This window comes from Armigeres subalbatus, chromosome 2, assembly GCF_024139115.2.
Source record: "Armigeres subalbatus isolate Guangzhou_Male chromosome 2, GZ_Asu_2, whole genome shotgun sequence".
NCBI lineage: Eukaryota > Metazoa > Arthropoda > Insecta > Diptera > Culicidae > Armigeres > Armigeres subalbatus.
In genome coordinates this window covers 400879529-400906602 of record NC_085140.1, presented here as the reverse complement: position 1 = coordinate 400906602, position 27074 = coordinate 400879529, and the positions used below count along the sequence as shown (strand labels likewise).

Sequence of the window (27074 nt, the reverse complement as noted above, 5' to 3'; positions counted from 1 at the left end):
CTTAGACGCGAAGCTTTTCATCATCATCGCTTCGTGGGCAATGAAGATTTCCAAAATGCAGTTTCTTAAATCCTTCGTGCATCTAACAGTGATATATAATTTTTTGAAGAAACTGTTCAAAGGTGGATTCTTTTATATAAAATTATTATTCAATGCTACTGTGTAATGTCACCCTCATCCGCTGGTGCTTAATCGGATAAATGCGTGGCTGGATTCTACTCGGACTTACCTATATAGCGAAATATATTAGACGACATTTTCTGCTCGATATGAATACTAAGAGTAAATATTTTTCACCTCCATAAACAGCGACGCCAGCTGATGCAGCTTCCGCAACAATCCAAGTAAATATTTCAATGTACAGTCATGAAGTGCGGTGCTCTACGTTCTTGGGAAATTTATGGATGAAAAGAAAAAAAAGTACTTTTACTGAGCTAAGAGAACACTGCTTTATCTTCTTTTTCCCGTTTCGAGGCTTTACGGACCTACAGTTGCGCATTCCATTCGACATTGAGTAAATATATAAACAGACCTCGAATCGAAGGAAATGGAAACGAATGAGAATCAAGAGCGGCTCGGGTTGAAAAAATATTTTTCTGCAGGATCAACCAAAGAAGACCCTGCATCTTCAGATTTTACTTCGGCAATTTTACATGACAAAGTTCTGCAACAGGACATTGTAAAAGCATCTGACAAGATGTGACGTATATAGTGCAGCCGCAGTTTGGCCGAGCCCTGCAGTTCTGTAGTAGGTACGGTACATGCTCTGGCTGCTGTCAACTCAGATCTTCTCGTCCGGTGGGCTCGTTGAATACAAAACTGTTTATGCTACTGTATACCCGAGCAGCGGGCAATAATCGATCCCTACTTTTTACCATACCCATATTCCGTATAGGATATTTTAACAACTTGGTTGTAATGAATAAATAAGCTAATACATATCGGGAAAAGTGTTTTGTACCCAAGTTTGGCGTATGTGTTAAAACGTATTTTATACGGCATAGTGAAATGATTGAAGTTACTTTGTTACTTTGAAAGTTACTTTTGCTACTCGATATTCCGAGATGAAATTGAGTTTGAAGTTTTAACCACATTAAAGTCGAGAGAAACTGAAACTGCAGAATCACTGTTTATTCATTTAAGGAAATTTATTATATCACTCTTCTTCGTCCTACGTCCAAGGCAATTAATTACCTAAGAGCTTGTCTGCGGGTGAAGTTTTCCACTGTTTTATTTTCATTCTGTATGGTAGTGGCAGAGCAAAAAATTTAGAAACTAACTTCCTACAGTACACTTAGAACCATTCTTATTGTATAACACCTGACTACAATATTAATTTTTCATAGTCTGACTCTTGTCATTCAAATTAGACCAATTATGATTCTGTCACTGAAACTTTAACTTTTTTCATTGATCAAAAACAAATTTCATAATAGCTTCCTGGTACCTCTTCTTCACTTCAGCAATTCTACAGCCGGCATGTCACGGTGGACTGCTTTTTAAAAGCATCGTTATAGCAAAGATGATTACCACCATCGTAAGCTCCTCTGAAATTCAATTTTCTTCATTTTCCAGCCGTCAATTTTTCACCATCTAATTGATTTCCGCTCTTCTGCGTGTTCGGTCTGTCAGAGCTTAGCACGCCTTCGGTTAACGAGTTATTGAACCAAATTCTCAACATTAAATTCGATTTCATGTTCCCCTTCGTTTTCTCATCCGAGGACATCCTATGACGATATGGTGGCAGGTTACGACAACGATCGAATACCGGAACTCTTTCCTAAAGATAGAACCATACGATTGATGGCTTCCTGACGTGCGAACCCGAGCTTCGAGATACAAGTCAATGGCACCGGAATTGTTAACCATTTTCGATAAGATATTAAATACTTTCCTTCATTTCGGTGATGTGGAAGCATTTCCATAAACAGTGATGGCACCCTTCTTTGGTGGAAAAAAATGTCTGGAATTCGTGTGCCGTGATAACACGCGCGCTAGCTGATTGCCAAAATTGTTTCCTATACTGCTTTGGCACAAATTACGAGACCCAAATGATGGCCTTCTGCACAAGGCCAAGAAAGGATCTGAACGTTAAAGTATTCCGAAAATAATGAACTTAAGGTGAGGTACACATACAATTTATCTTTCTATGTTGTTTAAGTGGAATATCTTCATCTGTCGTATGATAACTGATTGCTTTATATTTTCCACTAGCAGACCCGACGAACTTCATTTCGCCTAAAATTGATTAAGGCTCTGATTTTTTTATAGGGTCCGACTATTGAAGTGCTTCATTAGAATAAACAAATAAATTGATCAAAACAAAAATATTTCATTTAAATTTCATTCGATTTCACAATATAACATATCACTTTTTGAAAGTTCATGGGTAAAGTTCATCTTTTTTGTCCTTGAGCTGGACCACTCGTCTCAGACGATTGAGTAACGCATCGTACGAGTCCCGCGGCCGCTCTTGAATTATTTTACCACAGGTCACCAGATGTCGTTGCAGGACTAGTACAAAAAACATGATGTTATAGAGCAGCTGCGGCCTCCAACGTACTTCTGACAGTGAAATTCATAGGATTTATGTCCGGTGTACTCGCTGGCCGGTCTTAGCTCAAAATAACCCCTGAAGACCCCTTAGCCGGGTTTTCTTCACTTTTTGAGCCGGCGTCTAATCCTGTCGTAAGACCTAACCCCTGGTATCAAAATATCGACGTGCCCACAATTCGACGATGTTTTGTAGAACTAATTCCCACTTCGTATTTTATATTATATTACTTTTAATCACTTATGTAGCAGTTCAATTGCCGGACCCTGTACATTCGTTATTTATTTGGAAGGACGATAAATAAATCGAATAGAAACATTTCTTGTCTCAAAAACCTTCATATACCATATTTGATTCCATTTGTTCGATTAGTTCTCGAGTGTTGCAGAAATTTCGGTTTCATTTGTATGGGAGCCCTCACAGAAAAGGTTCTTGCCTTCCAAAATATCCACATGCCAGAATCTTTTCCATTTACTTAGTTAATTCTCGAGTTATGAAGCAATTTTTTCAGTTCAATCAAAGGTAATTGCCTATTTCCGGGGATTAAACCACCCGACTTGGACGTTAATTTACAATGTTATGAAAACTCATATTCACATATGAGTTTTCATAACATTGTAAATTAACGTCCAAGTCGGGTGGTTTAATCCCCGGAAATAGGCAATTACCGTAATCCGGGGGAACATTGATCAGCGGGGTAACATTGATCAGTTGAACCATTTTCAAAAGATGAATAAAGTATTACTTTCTGTTATTACGATTACTTATTATGAGTTAAGTATTTTAATCTTGACTAAATTTGCTACCGAATAATATAATCTCCACTAGAATTTGCATTTAATTTTTGCCATAGTTTGAAAAATAAAATCAACATCATTTTGTTAACTCACAGTAAGCTGCCAAAAAAGCACTCAAAACAAGCATAATAACAAAAAATTGAGATCGTACCTACAATTGGGTGATAAGTAATCTTATTTTCTTTGTTTATCCATATTTTTTGTTTCAAAATTTTGATTTTTATTGTTGAAAAACCAGATAATTCACCTAGCGGTCATGATGCCTTACTCGAAACAATCAATACGCTTCGCCTCAGTATAAGGATTTCAAAAGTAATTGCCTACCTTAAGGCGTTTACAAACGCTTGCTTTATAGACGTAACAAAGTGAAATGATTGATGATCAAAGTTACCCCAAATTGGAAATTCGAAATACTAGACAAAACAGATTTTTAAAACAATTTTATAATTATCAAATAATCAAGAACAATAGCCTCAAACGTTCTACACGTAGCAGTACTCGTTTTAAAAATATGAAAAAAGCAATCAGTTACCGTGCGGGACCGAAATCCGTACAGCACCGAAATCCGTCCACCTCATGAGATATCAATAAATTAAGGGAGGTTAAAGGTAATTAATGTAGGAATAATTAATCTTATCCTGTTCAGATACTTGACAGTAAGCTTTTAGGGCACAGAATTGGAAAGAAGGCTCTGAAATTAAAACGACAAAAATCAAAAACAAATCTCCACCCACCAAACGCGGAGTTTGTGCCGCCATTTTGTTTTCGGGTAGAGCATAATTGTACCAAAAGTAACTGTGTTTTAATTGCTAATTGCAAATCATTACATGAGATAAGCGGAATACAAATCGAAGGGATCGCTTCTCAAGGTGCGTATCGAACTATTTACAGTGGTAGTTTAGTCAATCAGACTGTTTCAATTTAAATATTTAGTTAAGAAATAGCTGTACGGATTTTGATCCTTTGATTCGAAATCCGTCCACGGTGGACGGATTTCGAGTCAGGAGTAGTTGATTTAATTCATTATTTTATCATGTTTTTCGTAGTTTTTAATGAGTAAATGTGAAACACTTTAAAAGTAGAAGCCTTCATGCGCCTGTGTCAATGACAAACGTTTTATTTACATTCGATTCCTATTTTCTAATGACTTTTTCATATACTAAGGTGCTTAAGTGTACGGATTTCGATGCCCCACGGTAATTTACGGAGGAAATATTTACAAAACATTGAAAAAATTGATCAATGATACCCCGGATTACGGTACCTTTGATTGAACTGAACTTGAGTTGCGTGCTCTTGCCCACGCAATGCGGTCGGGTCTGAGCTTGACGAGCGACTGGCAAATAGCTTACACAACCTCAATTGATCAGTACCGTTGCTGATGAAGAATGTGTATAGCCGCCAGACATTCTAAATACTCACGCTCCTCTAATGTGGACGTGTACAATACACATGTGGAAGTATTGGCTTGATAAATGGATTGCGAGTGATTTGACTATGCGTCCAATTTGGGAATCTCGAGCTCGTTCAGTAGCCGCTAGGTTGCGAAGGCCGACGGAGGTCCTTCGTAGCTTAGTTGGTTAAAGCACCAGTCTAGCGTACTGTAGGGTCATGGGTTCGAGTTCCATCGAAGGAAAGTGGTTACCTCCAATACATTTTCCAAATCAATATCTTCCACATAACGTACATATTCACATATGAGTTTTCATAGCAATTTGTTGTTCATTTGTATGGTAGCCTCTTTTTTCGAAGGGGAGAGGGATATCGAATCATTTTAAGAACCTTCTCCGGCTCTAAAAACCTCTGCATATAAATTTTCAAGTCGATCGGTTCAGTAGTTTTTGAGTCTATAAGGGTCAGACAGACAGAAATTCATTTTTATACCTATGTATAAAAAGATGTAAGTAACAGATATAGAGTGAAAATTTTCAACTTTGGATTCTTCTTCTTCTTATTGGCATTACATCCCCCACTGAAACTTTGCCGCCTCGCTGCTTAGTGTTCATTCAGCCATCCGTAACCATCCGTTCCGGCAAATTGTGGGTACAATCAATAGTAAATATCTTCTGTATCCTCCAAATGCCCCAGAAATGGTTCTTCGGAAGATCCGGAACATCCGTATAATGGCCAATTTCAAAATTTCATTCCAAATTTCATTGGTTATCATTCAATCTGGCAAATTGTGGTTGCAATCAATAGTTTAAGTCTTCTGTGACCCCCACATGTCCCAGAAAAGGTCCTGCGGAAGATCCGGAACATCCGTAAAATGGCCAATTCTAAATGTTGATCCCAGAGCTTCGCGATTTTTTCGTAACCATTCATTCTGGAAAATGTTGGTGCAATCGATAGTTAAAGCCTGCTGTGAACCCCACATGTCGCAGAAACGGTAACCATTCATTTTGGCAAATTGTGGGTGCAATCGATAGTTTAAGCCTTCTGTGACCTACACAGATAGAAAAAGCATCAAATCGGACAAATTGCGCGTGCAATGAATAGTGAAAGTCTTCGGTGACCCCCGAATGTCCCAAAACCATTCGAGGTCCTCCGGAAGATGCGGAACATTCGTAAAAGTGGCCAATTCCAAAAGTTCATCCCAGAGCTTCGCGATTTTTTGGTAACCATTCATTCTGGCAAATTGTGGGTGCAATCAAAAGTAAATGTCTTCTGTGACCTCCAAATGCCCCAGAAATGGTTCTTCGGAAGATCCGGAACATCCATAAAAATGGCCAATTCCAAAAGTTCGTCCCAGAGCTTTGCAATTGTTTCAGAATAATATCGTCTTCTTCTTCTTATTGGCATTACATCCCCACACTGAAACAGAGCCGCCTCGAAGCTTAGCGTTCATTAAGCACTTCCACAGTTATTAACTGCGAGGTTACTAGGCCAAGTTACCATTTCTGCATTCGTATATCATGAGGCTAACACGATGATACTTTTATGCCCAGGGAAGTCGAGACAATTTACAATCCGAATATTACCTAGACCGGCACCGGGAATCGATCCCAGCCACTCTCAGCATGGTCTTGCTTTGAAGTCGCGCGTCTTACCGCACGGCACGAAGATACGAAACATCCGTGAATGTGGCCAATTCCAGAAGTCCATCCCAGAGCACAGCGATTTTTCCGTAACCATCCATTCTGGCGAATTGTTAGTGCAATCAATAGTGAAAGTCTTCTGTGGTCTACAAATGTCGCAGAAACAATCCTTCGGAAGATCTGGAACATCCGTAAAATTGAACAATTCCAAAAGTTCAGCACAGCGATTTTTTTTCGTAACCTTCCATTCTGGAAAATGAATAGGGAAAGTCTTCTGTGACCTCCAAGTGCTTAAGAGACGGAGACATTCGTAAAAGTGGTCAATTCCAAAAGTTTATCTCAGAGCATCGAGATTTTTTCGTAACCACCTATTCTGGCGAATTGTGTTTCTAATCAACAATAAAAGTCTTCGGTACTGTACGGTAATGTTACTTTAGAAGATCCGGAACAGTGACAAATTTCAGATTCATCCGGAAGAACTTCCTTGACAATTTCTTGAGGAATTCCTGGAGGAACTTCCGAAAGAACTTTCGGAGGAGTTCCCGGAGCAGCTCCCCGAGGAATTACTTGATGAGCTTCTGGTGGAATTTGCGGAGGAACTCTCAGAATTCTCAGAAGAACTTCTAGAGGAATGCCTTTAGGAACTTTCCGAGTGATTACTTGATAAACTTTCGAAGGGATTACCGGAGGAACATGTGGACGAACTCCCGGAGGAAGTTCTTGAAGAACTTCCAGAGGAGCGTCTGGAGAAGCTTCAGAGAATTCAAGGAGGAACGCCGCCATGTCGCCGTCGCTGACTAATGATGGTCTTGATTGCATTCGGAATCCGGTCGGGATTCCATTCGGAATCCAGTCGGGATCACATTCGGACTCCGTTCTTTGCCTTTCATTCGTAATCCGTTCGGTATTTCATTCGGAATCTTGTCGGAATTTCAATTTCATTCAGAATCCAGTCGGAATTGCATTCGGATTGCGTTATGAAATCTTGTCGGGATTGAAATCGAAATCAGGTCGGGATTCCATTCGTAATCAAGTTGGGATTTCATTCGGATTCCGGATTGCTGATTCGGATTCCGGTCTGAATTGCATTTGGAATCTGCTCAGTATCCCACTCAGAATCCGGTTGGGATTTTTTCGAAATTCTGTCGCGATTGCATTCGGAATCCGTTCGTGATTCCATTCGAAATCTTGTCAAGATAGAATTCGTAATTTGGCATGGGTTTCAATCGGAATCCGGTTAGGATTGTATTCAAAATCCAGTTGGGATTCCATTCGGAATAGGGTCAAGATTGAATTCGGAATCGGGTAGGGATTGCATTCGAAACCCAGTCGGGATCCCACTCGGAATCCGGATAGGATTTCTTCAGAATTCTGACTAGATTTCATTCAGAATCCAGTCGGGATCCCACTCGGAATCCGGTCGGGATTCCAATCGTAATCGGGTTAGGATTGCATTCGGAATCCTGACAAGATTGCATTCGAAATTCGGTCGGAATTCCATTCGGAATCCTTGCAGGATTTCCTTCGAGATTCCCGTTCGGAATCGGGTCGAGATTGCATTCGGTACCCAGTCAGGATTCCATTTGGAGTCCGGTTGGGATTTCATTCGGAGTTCTGTCGGGATTGCATTCGGAATTCGGTCGGGATCCTACTCGGAATCCGGTCAGGATTCCAATCGTAATCGGGGTTAGGATTCCATTCGGAATCCTGTGAAGATTGCATTCGGAATTCGGTGGGGATTCCATTCGGAATCCTTGCGGTATTTCATTCGGAATCCATTCGAGATTCCATTCGGAACCCGTTTGGGATTTCATTCGGATTCCAGTTGGGATTTCTTCGGAATTCCGTCGGTATCCCACTCGGAATCCGGTTGGGATTTTTTTTTCGAAATTCTGTCGCAATTCTGTCACGATTGCATTCGGAATCCGTTCGTGATTCCATTCGAAATCTTGTCGAGATACAATTCGGAATCTGGTATGAGTTTCAATCGGAATCCAATTGGGATTGCATTCGAAATCCACTTGGGATTCTATTCGGAATAGGGTCAGATTGCATTCGGAATCGGGTCGGATTGCATTCGAAACCCAGTCGGAATCCGGATTAGGATTTCATTCGGAATCCTGTCATGATTGCATTCGGAATTCGGTCAGGATTTCATACGGAATTCTTGCAGGATATCATTCGGAATACATTCGAGATTCCATTCGGAACCCGTTTGGGATTTCATTCGGATTCCGGCAGGGATTGTATTTGGCATCCGGTCAGAACCCACCCGAAATCCGGTTGTGAGTTTTTTGAAATTCTGTCGCGATTGCATTCGGAATCCTTTCGTGATTTCATTCGGAATCTTGTCGAGATTGCATTCGGAATCCAGTCAGGATTTCATTCGGAATCTGGTATGGGTTTCATTCGGAATCCGGTTGGGATTGCATTCGAAATCCAGTTGGGATCCCGTTCGGAATCGGGTCGAGATCGCATTCGAAATCCAGTCGGGATTCCATTTGGAGTCCGGCTGAGATTCCATTCGGAGTTCTGTCGGGATATCATTCGGAATCCGGTCGGGATCCGACTCGGCATTCTGTCAGGATTAATCCAGTCAGGATTCCAATAGTAATCGGGGTTAGGATTCCATTCGGAATTGAGTCAAGATTGCATTCGGAATTCGGTCGGGATTCGATTCTGAATCCATTCGGAACCCGTTTTACGTATGCTCCGGATCTTTCGGATGACCGTTTCGAGTGCTTTTTGGGATCACGGAGGACTTTCACTACTGATTGCTTCCATTATTCGTCAGGATGGATAATTACGAAATAATGCGAATCTCTGGGATGAACTTTTGGAATTGACCACTTTGGAGCATTTGGTATCAGAGCACTTTCACTATTGATTACATACACAATCCGATATGAATGGTTTCGGAAAAATCGCGAAGCGCTGGGATGAATTTAGAGGACACAGAAGACATTTACCATTGATTATGCCCACAATTTGCCAGAACGGATGGTTTCCAAAAAATCGCGAAGGTATGGGATAAACTTTCAAAATTGGCCACTTTTACGAATGTTCCGGAGGACCGTTTCTGGGACATTTGGGTGTCACAGAAGACTTTAACTATTGATTGCATCCACAATTCGCCAGAATAAAAGGTTATCAAAAAATCGCGAAGCTCTGGGATGAACTTTTGGAATTGGCCATTTTACGGATGTTCCGGATCTTCCGAAGAACCATTCATGGGGCATTTGGAGGTCACAGAAGACATTCACTATTGATTGCACCCACAATTTGTTAAAATGAATGGTTACGAAAAAATTGCGAAGCTCTGGGATTAACTTTTGGAATTGGCCACTTTTATGGATGTTCCGGATCTTCCAGAGAGCTCTCCGATGACCGCTCGAGGGACAAAGTTGCCCAGGAATGGCATATACATGATACAGTTGGGATTATCAGAGCACATATTTGCAAGCAATTTAATGTTTCATAACACTTTGGTGCCAAATTGAGAAGCTCAAACAGCACCTCTTTAGTACAGGTTCCCCGGCCGTACGAAAATCATTTTTTTTTAATAACTTGACGGTGCACATGTTTCGAAATGGACAAATTCTATGAAATTTGCGAAAACGAATCTAAGTGTAAAGGCGGGACTTGAACCCTCAACCTTCTACTCTATAGATAGGCGTGATAACCCCTACACAACAAGACCGTTTGCGGAACAGCTATCAGAATCCGAGTACCAACCTCCACGGTGGTTAGCTTTTTTTTGCTAATTGAATATCTTTCGGGTGCTTGATTTATCCAATCTTCACATGTGCATGTCCACACGTATATCCACAGACAAGCGAGCCCACCCTGTTTATTAATCGAGAACATCACATACTATGCCCACAACAACGGGCTGGGCGGATTTGTATAGAGTATGAATCAATCACACTCTGCCGTGCTACGCATGCGGCTTTTCCGCAAACGTGACCTTTAAGTGGTCTTGTTGTGTAGGGGTTATCACGCCTATCTATAGAGTAGGAGGTTGAGGGTTCGAATCCCTCCAAGACACGTGGATTCTTTTTCGCAAATTTCATTTCAATTTGTCCATTTCGAAACATGTGCTGTGCATATGCACAGCCAAGATATTTAACAAAAAACATGTATATTGTCCAGCAACTTTTGATAGTTGCTGTTGGGACAAAAGTCTCCACTGCTGCCCTGCGATCGATTTCAATGTGATTGATGTTCACCGCAAAGCCCAGCCCAAAACATATCCGACCGTGTAATGACGGTGCTGTTCTTCGGCACGCCTTCGTCTGCAATCCGAATACTCGATTTCGGGCCATCAACCATTACACGAATAAGCTTATCAGGTATCACAACGTCGGCACAGTCGAGTCGATAACAAAACACTGAAGAAGTTTTCAAGTAGAAAACGAAATACGTATCTGATGATACATTAGTGATTATAGTGGAAGTAAATGGAAGTTTGAAATTTTTTATCATTGTAACATTTTCCCCTAAGAAGCTCAATATTAATTATTTCAAGCTTAATCAGTTTCGCCGGAAAACCATGTTCAGACACATGCTCATTACTTTTCACTAAGTCGAACTCTTTGAAATCATTGAACAAATCAAATACGCTACAGAATTTTGTACACCGAGCTCTGAAGGCTGATCTCTCTCTTAATATCTGCTAAAGCGTCCGATACTGAAAAGCATCGTCCTGTCCTTCCGTGGATTCGTGGCAATAGATAGGAGATGCCAACAGACGTTGGCGACATCAACAACTGCTGTCAGGAGTCGAATCGTACCTGTTACAATATAGAATGGTTACCCTCCGCTTGCTTTAAAAATCCACTTTTGTATACATTCTTCATGTCGTGTCGTTACAAAACTATCAAATCTATACTTTCTCTTCTTATACTATCAAGCATGTTTGCAATATCATATAAGCATTGCCATAACATTGAGATTAGTTATATTTCACATTTGCATTGAGTTGTAGACATTAAACCGTGTCAGAAGCGGTTACTTTTACTCTCCAGACGAATCACATACATTCTATTCTAAATTCTCTTTATTTTTAATTTCTTCTTCAAGTTTTCCTCTGCTTATTTCTGTGATGGCTTTTGATACATCAAATGTAACATTCCACAAACTGTTTAATCAACACAATTAAAAGAACTAGGAATTTGAAGAAATCCAAGAAATCAAAAAATCCTGTTGGATAAACATGCAGCCAGTTCTTGACAAAACAAATTGCAAAAATAACTATTGGAAAACAAAAAAGCAGAACATCCCATACGTGGGAGTATACCAACAGCAGCAACTTACTGGCTTTTGTCTACCTCAATTGCCATTGGCTGCGGGGTGCTCGTTCATGTGTGGAAACGGGCCACATAGCTCTCTCACAGTAAAGTGCATTAGGTTTTAAGTGCAATCGGTCCCTCGGGGTGCAATTATTTAGCTACATATATTGGCTTACGATACCCTGCCCCCATCAGATGCACCAACTGTTCTACACGCAAGAGCTTTTCCAGAAACAATATAAATTTTATCGTTCATCCCCGTTCATCCTGAAGTGCTCATAAACCATGTGTTTCCAATGGATTTTCTAGGCAGACTGTCCATTTGGTTGCGATGCCGCCGGTTGGTTGGGGAAGGTAAGGGTTGACGATAATCCAGTTTAGCTCGTACGGGGATACACGCTCAACAGTTTCGAACACATGTACCGACCACAACACATTACACGACATCACTTTCCGACGTGACACTAAAGTGAGTGAAACATTGGTCAGAAAATTATTTTATACCGTGCTATATTTTATACGAAGTTCTTCCATTTATCCATGGTATTCCGCAGAGAGTTATGTAGGCATGTAGATATATAGCTTTTGATACCAGAAAAAGTTGACTGATGAATTTGGGTTTTTGTTTTCCTTCTTACTTGGTGACCGTAAATAAACTGACCGTAAGGGAAATTTTTAGAAGGTGTCTATGGGGAGAAAAGGAAGTGACTGTGAGTTGAATGTAACACTAGAAGGCCTCAGGCCACGCAATCCTTTATGATTTGGGTTAGGCCGATAATGCGCTTTAATGGAGGAATAAAAATCCTAATAATTAAATTCCTGGATAATAGACAATCCAGAATCCAAAGGAAGTAACAACAAAATTTTAGTGTAGATTATAAGATTTTCTCAACATCAGAGAGCACCATCGTATATGGAAACATGTTTGAAAAGCTCGTTAACTCTTAAACACTGACTGAAATAGGAATGAACGTTAATTTGACTTACCGGTTTGAGTACTTTGGAGATAAAATACGTCTTCAGTCCAGCTATCCGCAGTGCTTCCTCACGCTTCTCGCCGAATGCCGGTTCAACCTCAAATTCTCCATTTAGAAAGCTCAGCGTTTTTTCCGACAAGTGAACTCGACTGTTTTTCCGCAATTTGTGCCGGTTTTGCATAGGTGTGAAAAGGGGTGAATTCAATTAGGAAAATGTTCACATTACCGCCGCACCCGAATCCAGAGCGTCCAAATACGAATGGATTTCCATCAGCGCTGAAGCGCCCGATGGCGTAAACCCAATAATTAGGGTTAGAGTGGTTTCGCGGAATGAGCTGAACGGCTAAAGCGGTTTTCGCTAACTGGATAATCATTGACACATAAAATGCCTTCCTGAATCACACTTACCCGGCTTTTCCGCTGGATTCCATTTTGTTGGCGAGTTCAACATCCTTAGAATAGACGTCGAATTGCCATTGACGTTGCCCGAGAATTCCCGCCAGAACGGCCCCCGTGTGGATTCCGACTCTCATGTCAACGGGAGAATTTGTCTTCTGTTGAACATATCTACGTAAAAATAAAGCATGGAAGAGAATTAACCAGAATTAGTCATCACAACGCTACTTAGCTCTAATTAATATTAATTGGTCTATTGGTGTGTATACCAACACATGCACATACTATTTATATATGCTTCTAATTCGATTAAACTCACTTGATAGCTTTCACCATCGACAGACCCATGTGGACACAGAGTACGGCATGGTCTGGCCGTTCTACGGGTGCTCCACTGATGCAGTAGTAGCAATCGCCCAGGATCTTTATCCTTAATTGCTGGTATTTCTGGGACGGGTGGAGAAATAGCAAGTTTGGAGGAGCAGGGAAGAGAACGTAGAGAGGAAGAAATTTAAGTCATAAAAGTTGTTTTGGAAGTCCAATAAAAGTTGACGTGATGCTGTGAGCAAACATGAAGCCAACCAAGACGGCTGACGATGGCATCGGATGGAACTGGTGCACTGTGGTTGATTATTAAGATGTTTGGCAAGAAATCTGTGAGAATTAAAATATATCTCTTGACATTAAATCATACTATTTCGAAATGGCCACTGAAATCATTGTTTATTATCTGATATTAGAAAGCCAGTCTTTATGAACAATTGAAATTTTGAAAACTAGAAAGCTGTATAATAGTTCTAACCAGTAAAAACAATGTCTATAAAAATCATTCCGTTTGTTCTAGTATCAGAAACCAGAATCACATAAATCTTATAAAGTTTTATTACACTTCACTACCACTGTGACGACGAATGGAAGCCATCAGCAAGTAACTACGTTTCATCTTTTCGGTAAATAGAGAAAGTTTAGTGGCACTTGCGTGAGGAAAATGCAGAAAAAAAACCAAGATGCCTTTAGATTGCACTGCATTGAGACAGTTTATAGCTCTGATCTTTTTTACAGAGCAACTGCAATTATGTGACCTCGTGTTTACGGTTGCAATCACAATTTGTTCACCGTTCGCTGAAAATAATAATCATCAGAATGCACTTATTTCTGCAATTAATTTTAAATTGATTGAATTTTCAGTCTTTTGATTGAATCACAGCTTTCGACGAATACAATTGATGAACGCTGATTGCACCCGGTTTTCTGTCTGCAGCTCTCCAAATGATTTCTATCAATTTTGTCAGCCTCGCAGTAGAATGGACAAATAGGGCATACTCGCTGTTCCCGAACTTGCACTCTATTACTCAGTCGCATTTCTATCACTTTTTTTTACAACACAAAAACAATAGCTTCGAACTACAAATGAATTAATTTGTTAGAATGCGGCTGAATGATGGAGGTCGGGGTCTCTAATGGGGGTGCTTCCCAAATAGCTTTCTATGACGAAAACCGGTGGAAACTTACCTCTGCCAAACGATCGAATCGCGCGAAAAGTTCGTTCAAAATTTTAACCAGGTCCTGGGCTGAGTAAGTAGACGAGATGGCGGTAAAACCAACGATATCAGCATACAGAATACTGTCCAGGAAGAAAAAAAATGAAAATCAGATGAGAAAATTTGTGGGAAAATGAAATCAAAGTCTGACATTATGCGGTCGTGTAGGTATGTATGATGCAGTGCGGCAGACAGATGGTAAATATTCCGTAGCACACTTCGGACTTTATCCAATAAACTTGCAGCGACATGCACGACGACTAGTGGGGATGAAGGTTCATTTACATAATGTGTTCCAAGTTTGTAAATTAGAACTGACGAATCCCTGGATGTGAGAATGCAAAATTTCTATTTGCTAGTGGACTAACTATCAATGGATAAATCACTTGTCATAAGACTAGTTAATACAATCCCATTGAATTCCACCACTTAATTGTATCTTGACAGATACGTATTTCGACCTCAAAAGTAAGGCCGTCTTCAGTGTCTCGTACTTGACTCGACTTAGGAATTCAATGGGATTGTATTAACTCGTCTTATGACAGGTGAAAACATTCCACTAAAAAGCTCAAAATAATTTTCTTGTCAAAATGGATAAATGTTATTTGCGTTTTCCACTCTGATGCATATGGAAGGATATATGCAACCATTGCAATTGCTTGGCCTTACACGGATCCACAGGTCTTACAGAAATCGTACCTAATGAGCATATGGAAAGAGGCCCCCAAAACGCTCCCCCGATGCAAAACGCCTTTGGGTATTTCCGCATATTTACCATCCTTGGGATGGCCATGATAAAAATAGGCCAAAATTTTTCACATTTTGATGAAGCATCTAACATTTAGGCGATGCAAAACGCCCTAGTGGGACTAACCTACAATGTACAATGCGTCTCCACGCACTGTCCATACCAGGATACTGATTAGCCGATGCATGGTGCGTTGTTCCCTAAGAGCTGCTTGTTAAAAGCAGAGTGTAAAATTATCGAAATTTTTTGGTAAAGTCCACCTTTCTTCACTTGTCAGCTTACTTCCAGACACATTCATAGTCGGCTCTGGACTGTCAATATTCGGTAGAATATTAGTCATTGAATATGTACGCACATTTTACAAATAGATAAATTATCTGAAATCTGAACAAGTTTTATATGAGTAAAGTAATTTATCACGTAGAGCTGAATCCAATTTTTATCCGCGTAGTACTTCCAACGGTAAACATCAATACAAACAATGCTAATTATGTTTTTTTCTGCATATAGTAAGCACATACAGTGACGGCCGGAAGAATGAGTTGGTGGAGTAGTCATCTGACCATCGTGACGGCATGCTCGTTTGGCTACACTCGCCTTTCCTCAGCTCGTCGATGGAATCTAGTTTTTATAGTTAAAAGGCGTCTTGCCTTATGAGTTTTCCGGCAACAAAATATCACCACTTTTTTGAAGTGTGAATATTATCATATTACCCACCCCACCCCACATTCTAAACTGTATTCAAATTCATTTCTATACCAATGAATGTGTGGGTGCCATGCAAATATTAGCAATTCCACCGTCGCACAATGGCTAAAATCGTGTATTTAACGCGTTTATTTAATAGTACCTTTATTATATTATTTAGCGTAATGGCGTCTTCGAGACATTTTATCAGTAAGTCGACGCGCTTCTTTGGAGGCATATTCAACCTTATCATCAATTCCTCTAAAAATGAGACGATAATTTATTTTTCCACCAGCTCCTTGTGATGGATGATCGATTTCTACCTTGCATAGTAGGAAATGGTTTTTGATGAAACATTCCTTACATTCGCTTACAACTCTACAGTTCAGGAGTTAATTTAAAGCTCATTACTTGTACTTTGTTATGCGTATGAGATTGACTACCACAATTTGCCCGTTGTCAAGTAGCAATTAAATCAAATATGACTAAAAATTCAAATAAAACTGTTATAACTGTTATTATTCAAGTTTTTTCAAGTCACAATAGACACCAAACTGTGTATTTTAATATTATCTAAAACTTTCTAGAACATGCCAAAAATGTAGAAAAGAAAATGAAAAAGATATGATGAAAAAAAAAACATTTTTCAGGGGTTGTCTGCATAAAACGTATAAATCTTTAAAATCAAAGGAATTACAAACTTGATGTCTTCGACAAAGTTTTTCAGGAGATCTTTTGCTACAACTTTTATGAAGAATCAAACCTTATATGTTGCGAAGCATAAAAATTAAATTTTTCATCTCACTGAATACCTTCAAAAAAGCGCATTAACTTACTGATAAAATGTCTCGAAAACACCATTACGCTAAATTGAATAATAAAGGTAAATAAACGCGTTCAAAACACGATTTTAGCCACTGTGCGTCGTTCTGAATTTATTATTTTTAAAACTTTATTTTTCTGTTATAATCATTTGAAGTATCTATTTTGATTTCACAGGCTGACTGGTTCGTCTCCGAGGGATTTTCACAATTTATCCTGTGCAAATCACAAAAATAAAAACCCCATCTAAAAAAATATGAAATCTTCCATTAAAAGATAGAAAATTGCCAAGTCTGGTTATGAGCAATAAAAAATATAAAATCTCGACAAATTATGCAAAATTTCCATAAACAACTAAGAATTTAACACAAAACAAAAAAAAATAGCACTTTTAAAAGCAAAAATTGTAATTACAGAAGAAGAATTTTCCATAAAGAAATTAAAATGTTCCACGCTTTTAAAAATTGTCAACTGTTTATGGAAATTTTGCATTATTTATTTGTTGCTCATCCTATTTTTAACGGAAAATTTCTAATTCTTCATGGAAATTTTATTTTGCTGCGTAATTCCAAATTTTATTTTAAAAAATCGAGCAAGATCGTTAATAAAAAGAAACAATAACACGCAACGTGCAGCCTTGGATCGAATTGAATGGAGACTTTATGTACTGCATATGCCACTCCGGCCTTAAACTGTAAATAAATAAATATTTAAACATAGAAATAAATCAGTTCAAAATCAGACTTGGAAGTTTTAGGTACAACATATCAATGTTCCGATAAAAATAAATACACTTTGCTTTAATTAAATAATTCCAAATTTTTTCAAGTAATCTACTGTTTGGCTGTATGGCCCAACAATTTATTTACTTTCATATAGCATCGAGTATTCGAAAATGTTTCAAATATTTGTCATGTTCTATGATTTTTTACTTTCCATTGTTTGAAGGGTTTTGCACAACATGTTTTTCAGCAATGACTAAAAATATATTAAATCTATATAATAAAAATGAGTTGAGATTTCCTTCCTCACGATTTAACTCGCGAACGGGTCGACCGATTTGCAAGATTTTTTCCCTAATCGATTCGTTTTGGTATCCGAAAGGTTTGTATCTACAAAAAGTTGGTGAATTCAACGGGGAAATTGAGCTTGAGCTTGATGACCGCACAATTCGTAGTTGCTACTCCGTGATTGATCAGAAAAATCGAAATTGCACAGGGAACAAGTAGTTGGGGCTTGGGATTAGCTTCCAACCTCAATATGCACAGGGTGAGAGTTCACCAAATAAAGAATCAATAACGGCGCCGGCCACGTCCTTACGGTCATCTAGGAAGGGAAGGAATGTTGGTGTGACAACCGTTGTTACTAGAGACCGAGATCACCTCTGCATCTCCACAGTTGCCACAGGAGGGAGTTTTGTTAGTAGGACGGGGTAAGTGGTTGCATGGATCAGTATTCACCTTGGTAAGTGATGCGATCCGTGCATCCTCAACTAGATAAAAAAAAACATGCTTTTAATTAGTTTGACTTGTATATTAATGCTAACGTACGTCGTCACATATAATGACAAACTATTCAATGAAATATTAAATGAAATATTAAATGAAAAAAAAACGGAAGCATGTTTAAAATCGGATCTATCTTTTTTTAGTTTTATTCTATTCACAAGAAAAATATGCTATGTGTATAAAACACATATAGCAAGTCTACAACTGTTGCGGAAAAGCAAAGTTGTCTAAAAACATCGTATCCCTCAGTGCGTGACTTCTTCAGAATGTACCATGGATTTTTAATTTCCTTGGTGTTTTTTATGGAAAACATGAAGTTTAAACTAGAAAGTTATCATCAACATATCAAACAAAAAGCTCGGCAATATATAAAAAGAAAGACATAGTATTGTATACACTTTACAATATTTACATCTAACCACATCTAATCTTTACAATATTTACATCTAAAATAAATGTTTAATTATCAAACACCTCAAATAAACTGCCATAGCACAAATAAAGCCGCTTACATAATAGTGACAACAACTGTCTATAACTACATAATTAAAAGAATATTCGGAAAGACTTTAATGCTTTAGTTCATTCATTCACGTAATTGACATATATTTAAATTTTGAAGGCGGGATAACTTTAGCAAGACAGTGTATATTCCTTAGTCCTAAACGAACAATTTTTTTTTAATTCAAAGTTACTAGTAATCGAAGCTAAATTTGTTTATGTTCCATTATGTATTATTCTATGTATCATGTATTTTTCGCGTATAAGGCGTATAAGATTTAGGAAAAATATGAAATATATTTATAATATGTAATAAACATATACCGCCGGAAATAAGTATATTAACAAACATGATTTTCATACATTTTCATCATGCTTGAGAATCGAAATATCGACACGCAGTGACTCGATCTGACCAAAATTTCAGTTTTCAACTCGAACTTTCGATCTTTCTTGATTTTGACCTCCGAATCCGGAAATAACAAAAAGTAGCAGAATATATGCATAAATGTAACTTTCATTGAATAATAATTTAAGTCATTTTAGTTCTGCTGATAACAAATTATCCAAATCAAATAGCTAAGAATCAACCACCAAACATGGCCATTTTATATACAAATCGAACCTTATACTTATTTCCATCAGTGTATGCTACGTAGAACCATTGAACTATTATTTAATTACTTTATTTAGAGCCGTTGGAGAGAGGGAATTAGTTCTTTATAAAATTTGCTCGCTGTTTGCACATTACGAAATATTATTTTTTTGTCAAAAAAAAAATCAAAACCAAAGAAATAAAATATTTAAAATATATGGAGTATGCATGAAATGATCGAAATGTTGAAAAAAGTATTAGAAACACCAGGTTTTGTCAGTAGACCTACACGCTTCAATACATCCATTGAAAAGCAACTGCATCACTGAGATCGTTTGAAGAAAGCTCCATCGAAAATTCTGGAATAGGCAAACCTTATTACAGTTCAGTTATGGCAATATGATATTCTCTGTTCCCAGGGTAGCTATTGTAACCATACTTGAGTGAAGGATAAGTTCAATATTAAGTTCAGATGCTTGAAAACTCCAACTCCCCTATGTCCGCAAGCATCCCTCCAACACTCGAAGAATCCAGGAGTACTGGCAGGCAGAACAACAAGCTACCCGGCGGCGATTCAGGGGCCACGCAAATGCAATCTGGGGGTATATGGGAACCTGCATGGGAAAACACTAAAATCAGTTAAAGCTCTCCTACAACTTAAACGAACTTAAACGTACAACCTCAGAATCCACCCCGGCATCGGCATAAACGAACCCAGTGGATAACATATCGGCCCTGAGTCGATTTTACTGGTTTATCGGTTTTACTGACAGTATAAAATGGATAAATTGGTACAATTAGCCTCAACTTAGCGGTGGCAAATCAACTCAAAATAAATGAGCCACCTGTTCCGCCATTATATATAGAAACATCAACTGCTTCCCATACATATCTTCACACAAACACAAACCGCCTTCGCGCTACCCCAGAATCGTCCCTTCCGGAACTCCGCATGTTCCCAAATTAACAGAAAGATGCTGACAGACTCACCGTTGCCGGAGCCACCAAACATTTCCGAAACTTGAGCCTTCCCACTCCATAAAAATTACAAAAACGTATAGAAAATTGGGCAAAAAATTCCTGCTGTTAAAAGTTAAACGAATAAAAATGAGTTCTCTTTCAACTCGAACACCATGCACTAGGAACACTTCGGTCTTTTTATGTTAATTTTTAATCCACCAAAACAACTGGTGGTGGCTGGCTCAATTATTACTTCCGTTCTTTTACTATACTTAGTATAAAAATAGTCAAGCATTCGTTCTACATATTACTAATATGGGGGGTAAGCGTGGTCAATTGTTATAGAATTTAAAAAGAAAACGAATGCTAAGACCAAATGCCACCGGTTGACTCCAAGCGGGCCAGTGTAATGTGGGGTAGTTAGGGTTTATCAAAATTAACTAATAATATAACTTATTTTACCACGCACAATTTTAGGATTGTTTCTACGCATCTTATTATTAGAAGGTTTGTTTTCAGTATTACTTAGCGCAAGAGAGGGTTCAAACTCTGCGTGACATTGCATTTATTCCCCGATTCAGTGAGTAATGGTAGTTTCGGGGTGGTAAGGATATCATTTTAATAATTAAAATTGATTTGAATTATTTTCCACTGGGGATGCTAAACTGATAAGCGGAAACAACATCTATCCCCCTCTATTTTAGTCACGATCTTTCGGTGTCATAAGTGATCAGCACTCATAATATTATTTAATTTGGAGGGCACGCATGGAATATATTTTTGACGCGTGTCAGCCGGCTGACTCGGGATCGATAAGTAGTTTTTTTTTTGGTTCGGTGTGGTTATTTTAATTCAGTTTCATTATTTATATTATTAGGCAGCAAATGATAGGGAGCTTGTTTTTCAGCATGACGCGACGCAGAGGATATATTGTTTTGTCTAGTTGTATGATTCAAATCTTTATTATTTTATTCATTAAATAAATAGGAGCAATGTAGCAATGTGATGTACACTTGAGATTCGAAGAAGGTAGAACTGGGATTAAAAATCATATATGCTAATAGTAGTGAAAGAAGTCGGTTCAAAATACCTACCTTTATACAATGCATATATTCTCCAATTAATATCGTAAAAACGGTCTAAAGAACAATCACTAATGCTTTGGGGTCAATGATGGAGGCCCCCTCATTATTTTTTTGTTACAGACGACCGGCTTTTGAAGAACAGCAACATCCAACATGGAGTTACAGTTGACAGAGAGGCATGGAGTTGAATTCATGGATCTAAGAGATAATCGTTATCCATCTACGTGGAGTTACTATACTAATCATGAAATCATTGTCTCGTTTCAGCAATCGTAAATCTTCTCAACTACATTTCCCTATCCTATCAACTCTCTTTTCTTTTAATGTATCCGATACTTGTGGGACTGGTGAAACCCAGCGCCTGCTTGTGGTTGGAAGCCGGTGTACTATACGGTCTAGCGCATGATAACGGTGAAGGCTTGGTAGGTCTAACTTAAGTATAGATGGGCGAACGCTGTTGGCCAGGGTGAAGGCTGATAAATTACAATTACAATTACAATTACAATTTTTAATTCACCAAAACAACTAGATTTATTGCGCGCACTTAAATTTTTATTCATTTACGTTTTTATTATCAAATAAATATTTGAATGTATTACAAAAATCCGATAAAAGTGACAGAAGTAAGACAGAGGCCAGTTGAATTCAACGGGGAAAATGTAGAAAAACTTTGAATACAATTTTGGGTCAGCTGTTGACGAAAACAAAACAAACGCGCGGAAATTGATCTAGCAGGCGGTGCTGCAAATAGTTCATTGTGGCATTTGCAACACCCGGGCAAAGCTGGATTTCTTTCGCCAGCAATTAATATAAAATAATTTCAAATTAATAGCGACTAGCCCCAAAAAAAACATTAAAAATTATTTCGAGCTCTCGTTTTTACCAATGCAACCAGTCTTTTACTTTTTGGAACAATGTGGTCTGCGTCATTAGCGTCCAGATCAAACCCCAAGATATACCGCACCTGAAAATTGTCTGATTCTAAGCCCAGTTTTCGAAATAATTTGAGGTCATTTGGAATTTTTATGTCATTTTTCAACCAGATCTCGTCGTTAATGAGATAAGACAGACATTTTTATGCATCTGTATTGAAAATTATATTGATCTAACAGTTACGTTTTTTTCTAGGTAATTTACCAAAAAACTCGTTTCTATAATAACCCATTTGTGTAAAAAAAAAAGTTTATCAAAACTTCATATTTTCTTAATTTTCAGCAAAAAAAATCGGAACTAATATATCACGTGAAAGAGAAGGATGTAATTTGGGATGTAAAATATAAGAGGAATCGACATTTTCATGAAATATTTAGCGCCATTCCAATTGCCAACTATTTCTTAGTGTATTTGTAATTATCGGAACGATCTATATGATAAATAGCCGTGCACTAAATACGTGTTTTTCAATCCTGCTACCTCCATGTAAGATTAATTAGATACAAATTTTTTTGTTAAATATCTTGGCTTGGCTCTTGAAATTTGCGAAAAAGAATCCACGTGTCTTGGAGGGACTCGAACCCTCAACCTCCTACTCTCTAGATAGGCGTGATAACTCCTACACAACAAGGCCACTTAAAGGTCACGTTTGCGGAAAAGCCATCAGAAGCCGAGTACCAACCTTCACCGCGGTTAGCTCTTTTTTTGTAAATTGAATATCCTCTCGTTTAATAAACAATGTGCACTCGCTTGACTGTAGATATACAACAGTAAAGCACACGTGAAGATTGGACAAATCAAGCATCCGAAAGATATTTCAAAACATGTGCTGTGCATATGCACAGCCAAGATATTTAACAAAAAAATGGGTTTCGTACGGCCGAGTTGCCGAATAATATGCAATTAATTGTAGATACAAATTATTTTCAATAAATACGTAGTTTAGTAACACCTTCAAGTAGTGTGTTATGGGGTGCGATCTTGAACTTTCAGGAGCGATTTAAATTAAATTCAATGCACATATTCTCTATTCTAAGTTGATGATTATAAAGGGGATGGTCGGGCCATTGGAAAACGGAAAGAGTGTGGAGGGCGGTGTTTTGTTTAGAAAACTAACAATTCAATGTTATTTTTGAATCTCTTGGCCGATTTCAACCAAATTTGAGACACATGTTCTCTATCTAGGGAGTGTAGTGTCATTGGGGAAAATATTAACTGAGTATAAGTTGAGTATTTAGAATATAAGTTGAGGCGATTTGGCGATTTGAAGGAAGGAAAAAGATAGAAAAAAGAAGGAATAAAGAAGATAAATATAGGAAGATTGCTGCAGTTTGATGAAAAAGAAACGAAAAAAACTAGGAAGAAATATAAGGGAAATATAAAGAAAACCCGAATTAATTCACCTAGCGGTAATGTTGCCATTCTCGTGCATTTAAAAAAACATGTTTATGAAGGTAAAGCGTTTTTTTTGCGGAAAAGGAAAAAGAAAGAAGAAGGAAGAACATAGTAGGATAAAGAAAGAAGGAAAATAAGAAGAAAACAGAAGACAATAGGTAGAAGGAAAAAGGAAATAGAAAATGGAAAAGAAGAAAAATGAAGAAGGAAAAAGATGTGAAGAAGGCCGAAAATTGCGTTTGTTGAACATATTCGTACATATTCGTACTAGTAGGACACAAAGCCAGAACTGGAACAGCCGCTCTATTGGAAAACCGATCATAGTGGGCACATCGAGTTGGAATCTTTCTATCAATCTATCTACCCACCGATCTACCTATGTGCTACAAAGAGTTTCAGCATTGGACATTTTAATTGCATAATTTACTTTTCAATCCCGAGCATATGGCCGATTTAACGCTGTTGGTGATCGGCGGCGGCAGTTCGGATTGGCGTGAACATATTTAATACCGTAAAAAATCTTCGGAACTTTTCCTAAATCTTTTCCAGAAATTTCTCAGAAAGCTCCCCCGGAAGAAAAAAAAAAGAAATACGAATGTGACCAGTCATCGAACTCAGAATGGAGATCATTTGCGTTTACCATATGTTTCCCTAAATATGCCCAGGACCCATGAAAGTTTTATGCAGTATTTTTTCCGGAAAATTTATCCAGGAATTCCTTTGAAATATCTTGAAGAAATTTCATCGGAAATTCGTCTAGAAACTCTCCCAATTTTTGTTCCATGAACTCCTTCTAAAATTCCTTCACGAATGACGAAATTCATTCTGAATATCACCAAGAAACTCCACAAACCATTCGCCAAAGAATCCTCCAGGAATTGCTTCGGGAAATTCCTCTTTCAGGAAGAATTCCCGACAAAGTTTTTGTAGGAAAATCCCAAGGAGATTGGGTCTACCGATGGACTTTAAGGAGGAATTCTCGAAACAATTTACAATAGTTTCTAAAGAAATTCTGAGAGAGACTGTGAAGAAGAATTTTCAATTGATTCAACCTTTGTTTGGTAGTGAATTTTCAAAACAAAAAACTTAAATGAAATTCTGTCTATCGTACTCTTCTGACTTCAGCTACTTCCTGAAGCTCTGGATACTTGGTTTGCCGTACAGCAGTGCGAGCTCATGGCTTATCTTTCGCCGCTACATACCACTCTTTTGCACGCCACCAAAGATGGTCCTAAGCACCCGTCTCTCGAAAACTCCGAGTGCTTGTAAGTCCTCCTCGTGGTCGCTCGAAAGTTCTCACACTCCAGCTTATCGCCTTTCTTGTAGATGGGACCCCTTCCTCCCACTTTTCTGGTAGCTGTTCGTTCAGTTTCCCAGACATGTGACTAGATGATTAACGTCACCAACCGTACGGCCACGAATCCCACAACTTCGTGTCCGTGCTGTTCCCAGCTTGTGAATGTTGCTGCAGCTCTGGTAGATGGTATGATTACCTTCAAATATTCGCACCATTTATTCCTTCCAACAAATCAACACATCGGCAAGTATGCAATCACATCGGCAAGTATGAAGTTGAGAGATTTGCAGTTCTACGAACCAAGTTTCCTATTTCTAGTCCATTTTCGCTGTGGTCTTCGCCGATTGTTCCCGTCCGTATTCTCTAGTTGATTATTTGTTGTTCTTTTTTTTAAAGCTGGCTTGCAGGGCCTGCAATTGTCGGAGGACCAAGTGCACAATCTAATTTAAAGTCCTTCGCTGGCACTCGGACGATGATCAGCCGCCCCTAACATGGAGAACAGACGCTTTTATGAGCCGCTCCTAACATGGAGAATAAACGCTTGATCAGATTTACACCTCCAGAGAGGAGCAAATCCCCCCTTTCCTGTCAACATATGACCATAGTTCCCACCGGGGTTGATTACCCGATCTTCCCTAGGGTTGCTCGTATACTGGCCGGCTCCACGGGGAGGTAGGGATAGGAGTTCTGGGTAAGAGGCTAAGAATCGCGAGACGGGGACTATTTGATTCTTTCTGGTACACATTACACAGCATTTGCCGTGCCAAGGCGTTCTAGTTACAGTTCCTTTAATTCCTGAAGAGGAAATTCCACAATTCCAATGACGACAGACGTCAGGTCGACTAGTAATTAAAAATAAATAAATAGGTTTCGCCGATCATATAAGGGATCTAGTGGCTAAGTTGGCTTTACAAAAACGTTTCCCAATAGCTTTTTCTAGATCTGCTACGGTTTGGTTCGAATAATAATCTTTTGTAGGATTTACATCGCGGTCGAAGATTTTTCACACATTCGAACACAATGTAAACAAAATTATTTGTAGCTCAGCGTGCTGGTCTTCCGTAACACAGTTGTAACATACGTGACTGTCAAGCAAACCCTACTGAAGGTAGCTGCATTCGAATCCCGTCTAGGTAGTTTTTCCGACTCTTTAGAGGCATCGAGTATTCATACGAACCACCAGATGGAATTTGTCAAATTCTTAAATGATAAAGACAGCTTGATAAGAAACTTATTGTAGTGGTGAAAAACGTACAATCTAATAAACAGCAAGTTTGAAAATTGATAAGCTTAAATGTGACGGAATAAGTTGTGGACAGAAATAAAGATGCTACGAAAAAAAACACTGCACTGGTGTTTATTGAACGACTAAAAGGCATACATTTATTCCCCTTATGGATGTGTATGCTACAATGACACCATAAACCGCAAAGACAAGACCCATCAGAACATATCTTTTCCATCATCTGTTAATGAACCTCTTCCGACATGGTAACAAAATATATACAGTGAAGGCACTCCCATCGCTTCTGCTGCACATATCGAAGTTTGTTTGGAGAATCATTAGCCGCACACAACACAAGCGAAAACACTCGATATACTCGATGTCATCATGTTCCCGGAAGAAGCCACTCCGTGGGGTCTGCTGTTTTCTAACCTGTACATGACTTTCTATCTATCAGAATTCAGTATAAAAAACAAGAGCAAAAAAAACTCTAAAGCCATTGCGGAAAAAGAAATAAATCAACAAAACAGCTAAGGACGACCGACAAAACATTCGATGCGCCAGGCCAAGCCCGAAGAGATTTATCCTGCCGACCGTGAAAACGCATATACCATCAGTCAGGTCTACATAAAGACCTATGCCACCATGGTGAGCTTCCACTTGGCAAACATCAATCTCCACATTCGAGGGAAAAAGAGAAAGCAAGTCGAGTTGTCCCATTAGTGAA

The 27074-nt window shown here is 38.6% G+C and overlaps 1 protein-coding gene across 17 annotated transcripts in view; it reads right to left on the bottom strand.

The window, feature by feature from the left end:
* Nucleotides 1-27074, bottom strand: part of LOC134213289 (adenylate cyclase type 3) — a 149327-nt gene that overhangs the window by 39352 nt on the left and 82901 nt on the right. For all 17 annotated transcript variants that reach the window (XM_062692200.1, XM_062692203.1, XM_062692204.1 and 14 more), the window contains 4 exons: nt 14563-14674; nt 13370-13497; nt 13063-13221; nt 12665-12803 (listed from right to left, as the gene is read on the bottom strand). In XM_062692200.1, coding sequence (XP_062548184.1) covers nt 12665-12803; nt 13063-13221; nt 13370-13497; nt 14563-14674 — 538 coding nt within the window. The remainder of the gene's footprint in view (nt 1-12664; nt 12804-13062; nt 13222-13369; nt 13498-14562; nt 14675-27074) is intronic.